Source organism: Trifolium pratense, linkage group LG7 (genome assembly GCF_020283565.1).
Source record: "Trifolium pratense cultivar HEN17-A07 linkage group LG7, ARS_RC_1.1, whole genome shotgun sequence".
NCBI classification, from domain to species: domain Eukaryota; kingdom Viridiplantae; phylum Streptophyta; class Magnoliopsida; order Fabales; family Fabaceae; genus Trifolium; species Trifolium pratense.
Window position 1 is genome coordinate 19232334 of NC_060065.1, and position 9458 is coordinate 19241791.

The following is a 9458-nucleotide window of genomic DNA, read 5'->3' on the forward strand; positions in this document are numbered from 1 at the left end:
AGTATACACAAATTATTTCTTTTAGATATGTATAAATAATTATACTACTCAAACCTCTCACCACTACACCAAATCTAATGCCTTAAACAAATTTTTATTTTCTAAAAAGTAAAAAATTACTTATATATAAAATTACTTAGTGTATTATTTATATGATCTACTTTGACTATATTTATTTATTAATATATATATATATACAAATATTAACATATAAGATATTGTTTGATTTCTCTTAATAAATATTTTTAAATATACGACTTTTATAATTTTTAATAATACACAAATAAAATATTGATAAAAAATGTGAGATGTTATTTTAGGAGATATTGTAATACTATTACTTTTGTGTACTCTCTTACAAAAGGACAGAAAATAGTTATAAACAATTTGACTAAAGAGTTATTCACCAAACAAACAATTGACTAAAAGAGTTAAATCTGACGTGGCATTCTTTGACAAACACGAATCCACTAAACACCGTGACATGCAAACGGCAACCGTGACTAATACCGACGTGATATGATATGATAGAGAGTCATTCTAACAGCGTCAATATAGACGGCGCCGCTCCATTTCTCTCTTCCTTCTCTTTTATCTTTCTCTTCTTCTTTCCTCTCTCTCTCTCTCTCTCTCTCTCTCTCTGCAACTTTCTCTTCTTTCTCTCTCTTCAAATTCCTTAACAACAACTCAAGTAAAGAACCTCTCTCTCTCTGTCCCTTTGTTTTCGTCAAAGGTACGCTACGCTTCCATCACGTAACGCTCCCTCTTCATCTTCACTCTCTCTCTCTCTAGAAGAAGATTCGAGTTCTTATTCATAAGAGTATTTATTTATTGATTTTAATTTTCTAATTTTAATTTTAATTTTGAATGATGTGTTATGAAATGAAAATTCGGTGGTTTTGACTAAAATTCCGGTTTTTCCGCATTGATTTGGGATCCTTTTAGCTTTTTGAGTGTCAAACTGCGAAGATTGAGTTTTGTTATTTTTTCTATTCTAGATGTTTGATTTTCTTGATTGGAATTGGATCGAATTCAAAACTATTGAAAATAGTAATTTTTAGGAATTTTATTATTTGGAGCCAATTTTATTCGATTTTGTTTCATGCACCGTGTTCATTTTTCTGCTGATTTGAGCTTGGTAATAATATTAATAAGATAACAATAGCTAAATGAGAGTATATGTTTCAATTTGATTATGTGTATTGTTGTGTGTAGAACACTGTGCTGAAGTTAACTCTTTTTTTTGTAACGGTTCCGGAGTGGGGACCTGATAATCTGGAGTTCAGCCGAGAGTTAAGTAAAGTCCGGCCATTCGTCCTAGGAATTGAACTCAATTTCATTTTTTGGACTCTAGTAATCTAGAGTTTGGTCAGGAGTTAAATAAAGTCCGGTCAATAATTGTTTCTTTCGGGTTTTTTTTTTGGTTCATCCTCCGGTTTTAGTGGAAGGAATCCCGGTAATCTTGAGTTCAGTCTGACAAAAAATTGTTTCTCCGAGGAATTGAACTCAAGTTTTCCTGGACAATTGATCTGGGGAGCACATTAACCCCTTGAGTCAGATCACTTGGTTACTGAACTCAACTGTTTTGATTAAGTGTTTTTTGTGTGCTTAATTTCCTAGTGTCAGGTTGGAATGAATTTCTTGATTGAAGTTTGATCACGAGTCGTACCCTAATAAACTGAATACTAACCCTTTTTAGTACCCAAAATGTATATCTCAGTGTTACTAGGTAGGCAATTTTTCTGAAGAATACAATTATTCATTCAATCGAACCGCCAACCTAGAGCTGGTTTTGTTAATAGTTAAAACAAACAGAGCAAGAACGTGTGTGGATTTAGATTAAGTAGTTACTGTTATCGCTTAATTTTGTTTTCCTTACAATTTTTTAGCTTATTTTAAATCCTTATCTTCTGTTTACTTTTTTTATTGAGAAATTATAGCAATTTTTTTTATTACTATCTTGCTGCTGGTCGTCACGTTATAGATTATTGTAATTGATGATATGACTTTCTCATCTGTTTCAGGGAGGGAGCAGTGTTCACCGGTGAATGGGTGCTTCTAGTGGTTGTGTTAATATAAGGAGTTAAATATTATTGCCTACTTCAGAATGGGTGCTGCTTGTTGTGTTGCATCCAGAGATAAAACTATTCAAAGTGGACCAACCAGTGAAATCGGGCATAGGAATGTTCGGTGTTCACCGACATGGAGCTTGCGGTGGGATCATAGAGGCCGTGTAGCCGGAGAAGATACTAGTATTAATTGGTTTTCTGATGGTGTTAGCAGCAATGGCAGACTCGAGAATAAAAATGAATCACATGTATCTGAGGATGGAAGCCCGTTGCAGAATTATCAAAGGAATAGATGGCAAAAGTCCCCAATTTCTGAAGGAACTGCTGGACACACAAAATCATTTTCTGGTAATTTTCATTCAATCAACTCTCTGATTGTAACTATCCATGCATGATACACCTACTTTTGGAAGCGGGTGTTTTGTAAGTAATTATGCTTCTGTTTCAAAAATTATCGAACATAGAGAAATTATCAATAAATATGTTTAGAATTATAATAATTCCCTAAAAGAAACATGTTGAACTTTTATATCTCATGATTGTACGAGTAAATATAGAGGGAATTAAATGTCAATTTCAAATATGATGGGATTAGAAAATAGAAAAGAAATGAACAGCTAAGAAAAAAAAAATCCAAAGTGCAAATTAGTTTTTTTTTTTTTGGTGCGTGTTAACTCTCGTGTTCTCGGGGGAAGGTGCTCTTGGTAATTCAGAGTTCGGCCGAGAGGTAAGTGAAGTCCGCATATTACTTTTTTAGTTGTACAACAGTTACTTTACACAATAAAACCAAAACAAAATATTAAGATAGACCACTGGAACAAATGAAATATGTGGCCCTTTTCTTTTTGTGGTATAGTAAACAATTGACCGTCAGTACATAAACTTGTCTTTAGTTATCTTTGTTCTTATAAATATCAAATTCCTCTTGCCTTTTCTAGAAGCTCAGCAAAACAATATGTTTCCCCCCAATCTGGTGTTTTATATCTTAAATTGAGTTAATAGAGAGAAAAGAAGGGAGAATATAGGGTTTGGTACAATTTCTTAGTTAGATATGAGAATCTCAAATTTTCAAAATTCTATGGGTTTTTTTGGCATTCTTTGCTTTCATTATGTAGCATGTGCCTATTCTACCGCAATGCACATTAATAATAGATAAATTGTATTGTGCCCCATTGTTTAATTAGCAACGGCCACAATTTTGTAATTTCACCATCAGTTTAGCAGTACTCTTTATTGGTCAACCCTTGTTGTATACAAAAAAATGAGCGGCTCTTGGCCCTCCAGTGCTTTGTTACCCTGAGTATAAAATTCAAAATACAAACAGGATGTTGGTGAAATATTGTTCATTAAAAGGCTTAGCTCCAATTGAATAGATTATTTGATAATCTATTTGAATCCTTTTGATTGACTAGTTGATAATTGAATCCTTTTGATTCACTAGTTGATATTTGATAATCTGATTTCATTATTTCAGTGTGATAGGGTGGAATGTGCACCATTGTATACGTTATTAAGTTTCTCTCCCTAGTTCATCATAGTCATGTACTTGATTGACAAAACAGATAACAGTCATGTACTTGATTGACAAAACAGATAACAGAATGAAAAATCTTGTAAGGATATAAATCACTTATTATAATGGTAAATGGCCTAAAAAAATAAATGAGTAATTAACAATCCCAGTGCATAAAAAAAAGTTATTGTCATGAATATTTTGGACAAATCACCTTCCTTCTCAAATAAATGTGAATGGAAGTTATTCTGTAAATTAAACCCCCTATAAATGCCCCCTCCCCCCAATACACCAAAGCAATCTTATTATCTAACTCTTCCAGAGACCTGTTCCCCCAACATTTCCTTTTGGTCTTAAGATTGATGATTATGGAAATTCCTCTTATAAACACATTCTTCGATGAAGTTCCTTACTAAAAACAAAATTGTGTGTTGAGAGCCTTTTGTAAAAGTTAACAAAAACAAAATCAGATCAATGTGTATCCTGAGAGCCAAGTTATTACTTTGTATCTTAAGGCGGCTTCATTTATATATATGGCTTCTGCTTCCTGTCTTGGCAACCCCTGCACCGGTCCAACACAGCAATGCTGCTATTAGAAGTAAAAAAAAATGTAGACCGGCCTTGTTTTAAATTTAATCAATCCATTAGTAAATTATCATTCACTCAACTGGATGGCTTATAGATCTGATATTGTTGTTCATGTTTGTGTCAGATCAATCTATTTCAAGGAATGTTTCCATGGCTGAGAGAATGGAACAGGTAAGATTATAACTAGGAAGGAATTCAGTGTTGTTTTAAGTTTTTCTCGGTAGTTTATTATATCTGATTTCTTGGGCACATTTCTTGCTTATGAATCTCTCTATAGGTGAAGGAGTTAGAAGAATCATCAGCAGTATCATGTCCATTTCCTTCAAAAACTTCACCCACATTGTCTTCTACTTCGGTGTCAATATCTCCTCTGCCACCCCAAAGCCGCCTACCTCCATCCAGCTCAACAGAGTCAACACCATTAAGGTGGCCCTCCCATTCCACAGGACACCAGTTATCACGACAAGTTTCTGATAGCCGAATCATGGGATTTAAGTCACCTAGCAACTTTTATGTATCTGAAGAAAGGCCAGAGTTTCCCTCATGGAGCAATGAATATGGTATGCACTCTGGTGGTGGATCTTCAGATTATTGCTCTAGGCCTGGCTTTACTGAGCTGATGGGCAATTCTCACATGGAAAGATGGTCATTTGATAGTGAGTCATTTGGTTTTAATTGTGAAAGGTTGGCTAGGTTCAGTAGTGGGTTTTCAACTTCTCCGGTTGATTCGCAAACGTGTGGTGTTTGCTCAAAACTCTTAACTGAAAAGTTGTCTTGGAGCAGTCAAAAGATTATTGCAAATAATGACCTTCCTGTAGTTTCTGTTCTTATTTGTGGACATGTCTATCATGCTGAATGTTTAGAGAGTTTGACACCTGAAATCAACAAGTATGATCCAGCTTGCCCTGTTTGCACTTTTGGTGAAAAACAAACCCGTAAATTGTTTGAAAAAGCTTTGAAAGCTGAAATGGATTCAAAAGCTAGAAATAAGAAATCAAGGAATCAAATTGTGGATAATGATATTTATGATGACGATGATTTTGTTGTATTTGATCAGTTTAAAGATAAAAGGCGTCAAAATAAAGAGCTTAGAATAGACTCTAATTCTATCAAGAGAAGCTCTTCTGGGAAACCTTTTCTGAGTAAACACTTCTCATTTGGCTCAAAGGGTTCCAAATGCATGTTAGATAATCACCCAACCCGAAAGAAGGGCTTTTTTTGGGCAAAGTCTAGCAAGGAATAAGCCGCTTTTTGGTTGTTGAGAGGTAAATTGCATCATATTCATTGTGTTGCATTCGCGAGTTTATCAATAGCATCCTTAAAGTTGTTTCATTGGTTGTTTCACATACAGCTTTCTATGGCTTTTGTTATTGGTTCAGCTGAAATTTAGCTGAAAAATTTAAATGCTTGATCTAATTGAGCTTATACCTCCCTGCAAGAAATTCTCATATGTTATTTTGGATTTAATTCCTGTTTATTTTCTCTTCTTTTAAAACAGATTCCGTTGTTGATCTTCTCTGCAACCTCAGATTGACTGATGAAAGGGCAAGATGTCATTCATCAAGCTTTGATTTTTGAGCATCTGCATACACCAATGTGCAGCAAGTTCAAAAGGATTAGAGACTGAAATTACTCTGTAAAGAAGAAAAGTGTAAACATACAGAAGGATAAGATAAGTATATGAAGACAAAGATAGTGTTTAGAGACCAAAGTTCTTTATATATTTTTGTACAGATCAATTTGTTTATTGCATGGATATATAATTCATGTATCCAAATGATGTTCTGTTATCCATTGTTATACTGATGTAATTCAGCATACATGTCTTTAGGGTGTATCAGGTGTTGGGCAACACCAATTTAGTTTGGTTAAGTTAGTTGTGTTCAGTGAAATACTAGTAACATTTCCAAAAGGAGCTTGTATCTGATCAATGATTTATTGGTTTGAATTATTTGTGATTTTGGTAGCAGATTAATTGCATATCTACTTTATGTAATGCATTTGTTGCTTGCTGACTGTTTGTTGAATCACTAAGTCTTCAAAGTTTCTAACTTTTACACTCATGTTGCTTGTGACTTTAGATGGTTCCTTGCACGTTTCGAATATACTTGTTTATGATATTCTTCTTAACTTATACCATACGCTCCCATAAATCATGATATGACATGAGAAGATAAAACAAATAAAAAGCACTTACAAAGATCCCTTTCTATCAGGCGATAAAAATTACTAGCATGCATAAAGGTGATATTGTAAAAAAAAACTTACTCCTTGTGTTTTATTGAAAGTAATAAATATATTTTTGGTCCCTATAAAATATGGAGCTTCTAAGTTTAGTCTTTACTTAGTTTTTATTATATTTAGTCTCTAAAAATATTTTCTTACACATAGTTTTTTTTTTTTGACTAATTCTTACCTATAGTTTTAGTCCCTACTAAAACTAAATTTATTTAATTAACATTAAACTCTTAAATTTTTGAATAATTTTTCATGTAAATATTTAAAATATCATATAAAGTTTATTTACTAAAATTTAGAATTTTTTAACATGATATGAATTTTTTAAACCACAAAAATTTAAGATAAACATAATGAAAATCATAACTTAGAAATTAAATTTTTAACTCATTTTTTCTGGAGAAACTTTTTATGATATTCTAAATATACTTGCGAAAAAATCATTCAAAAAATACAGGCTAACTTAACCGTACGTAGGGACCAAAATAGCGTGCATAATAAATTTTTTAAGGACTAAAAATATAATAAAAAATAGATCTGTGAAGCATCAATTTCTAGATTCATATTCATTCAGGCGAAAGCCATTATAGTTGGAAATTTATGTAACGTATATTCTAATCTGGGAATTTTGTATTACGTTGAAAGGACTTGTTTAAGAAACAAAAATTAAATTGAATTAACTTTCTAATCTGGGAAATGGTGTTTTGAATTTTAATTGTGGTTTATCGTCTTGTGCTGAAGCACTTTGCTTTTCGTGTGCCACTGCCAATGGAGTTTATTAGAAGAAGAAGGAGAACAAGGGTGAGCGGAGAAGATGAATGGTTAAAGACCAAATAATTAAAATTAAAAAAGATAAAAGTCTTCAATTTGATTTCCGGTAACCTAGTGAAAGAAGGAAAATGATGGGTGACATGGCATCATGTGAGTGAGTGTGTTTAAAAGAGTGTGTTTAAAAGAGTGTGTATAAGGGTGGGTTTCATTCATAAAACAACGAGGACCGGACAGAGGACAGAATAAGATAATACAGGACATGACAAAACTGTACCGGAGAGATATATGACGATAATAGTTTTATATTCGAAAATAAAATGGGTATTTTCGTATTTTTTACAGTTGTGTTGTGCACAAAAAGTTGTATTGTGGTTCAGTGAGGCACAAAAATTCTTGTTTTTGTCATGTACCTTGCTACCTAATTTGTCCAGTCTCATAATCAGTTTCAAATCAAACAGAGTACCACAAAAGTTGTCCATAAGAGTGTGACCCTAACATTACTCTTATTTTGATGGGTCAAGTGGTGGGATGAATAGAGTCAAACTTGAATTCCTAAAGAAGGTTTTGGAGAAAGTCGGTAAACTGCCGAGAATGATGGTGATCTACCTTCTATTATCTGTAATGACCCGATTTTATTATTCGCTATTTAAGTGTTTAATTAATTGTATTATGACTTTTAATTAATTTAGTGACGAATAATTATTTAACGAGAACTTAAGTTAACACGCGGGTTTATGAGTTTTAACACGAGTTGGACCGAGAATTTGGGCTTGAGGCCCAATGAGTCTTGTCTCTTGAGTGGGGCGCTATATAGCCCATGGTAGAGAGAGAAAGACCATTTTTTTGGTCTTGTAAGATAATGAAGAGAGAAGAGAGAGCAAGGAGCTAGGGCAAGAGCTTGAAGGAGAGATTCGATGAGCAATCTTCGTGAGTTCGTCGATCTAAGGTAAAAGAGTAAATTTCATATTCATGGGTGACTCGAGAAAGGGGAGAATGTCGATTTCTCTGTACCCGAACTTTCTCCACCCCATTTTTGTTTTGGTTTGGGAAGAGTTTTCTTATAGAAAATGAAATCTAATGATCCTAACATGTTTAATAACCTCTTAACAAGTTGTATGAACAAATTGATGCGGTTTAAAAAGGAAATTTGTAGATGTTTTTTTAAGAACTTGTTGTTTATGAAGTTTGTTTATAAATGTGTCAAAATCCATGTAATAACTGATTGTTGATTTTTTTTTTTTGAAACAAACTGATTATTGATGTTAATAAGCTGCTTATAAGTGTTTTTGAACATGTATAGACGTAGTATATGCTTGGTATATGTTCTAGAAGCAACATAAGTGATTTTGGGGTCAAAATAAGTGCTTTTACGTTCAAAATTGCGTTTCTAGATCCGGATTTGCTTTTGGCGCGTCATGTGCAGGTTTCTGGCGCACCATGTGCAAAAATTGAGTTTTCCCCTGCCGCTAGCGCCCCATGCGCAACTTTCAGGTCTGCAGTCAACCTGCGTTGACTTTTGACAATTTTTGCCCCAGGACCTATTTTACTTGGTTTTTCGCGTAGATTCCGATTTCGGAGTTTGTTTTGTGAAATAATGCATGCTTAATATGATTTTATTATATTATTAGCATTGTGTGGAAATATGAGTAAATGCATAATATGTGATAATGATGTGTTGATGATTGTTGATGATGTTTGTTTAAATATCAAATAAGAATATTAAGTTCTGAATCAACTTAATAAAGAAGAATATTAGGAATTGTATTATAATCCTAATAAAGAAGGATGTTAGAATTATGTTATTCTAATAAAGAAGAATATTAAGGTATGTGTTATCTTAATAAAGAAGTAATGTTGGATAGTGTTCCCCATTAGTAAAGGAAGAGCTTAATGCTAATTAAAATGATTGTGAGTGAATTCATGAAATACATACATGCATTCATGAATTATATGTGATATTTGATATTCCAATAAAGAAGATATCGAATTATATTTATCTAATAAAGAATGATATTAGAGGTGAGATACTCTAATAAAGAAGATGGTACCACATGCATTAGATATGTCTAGGATGACATGGCATGAAGTTGAAGGATTAGATTGCATTAGGATATGTGTACATTTTGTGATAATTGTTATGTGACACATATGTTTGGAATTTGTGATCATTGTCTATGTGTGTTAGACTTGTTTTATGTGTTGATTGTCCGATGATTATAAATGTAATTGGCTTCAATCTCTTGTATACTATGATTAGTATGAATGATGATGTATATTTA

The 9458-nt window shown here is 33.0% G+C and overlaps 1 protein-coding gene across 2 annotated transcripts; it reads left to right on the forward strand.

The window, feature by feature from the left end:
* The first annotated feature begins 389 nt into the window (after positions 1-389).
* On the forward strand, positions 390-6139 carry LOC123893802. Of its 2 annotated transcripts, none has more exons than XM_045943601.1 (5): positions 390-733; positions 2025-2417; positions 4295-4341; positions 4448-5435; positions 5669-6139. In XM_045943601.1, the coding sequence occupies exons 2-4, from the start codon at positions 2108-2110 to the stop codon at positions 5411-5413; spliced, it is 1323 nt and encodes a 440-aa protein (XP_045799557.1). In that variant the 5' UTR covers positions 390-733; positions 2025-2107; the 3' UTR covers positions 5414-5435; positions 5669-6139. The 2 variants fall into 2 exon arrangements, with proteins under 2 accessions (XP_045799557.1, XP_045799556.1); XM_045943600.1 differs by having other exon boundaries at positions 582-753.
* The last annotated feature ends 3319 nt before the right edge of the window (positions 6140-9458 follow it).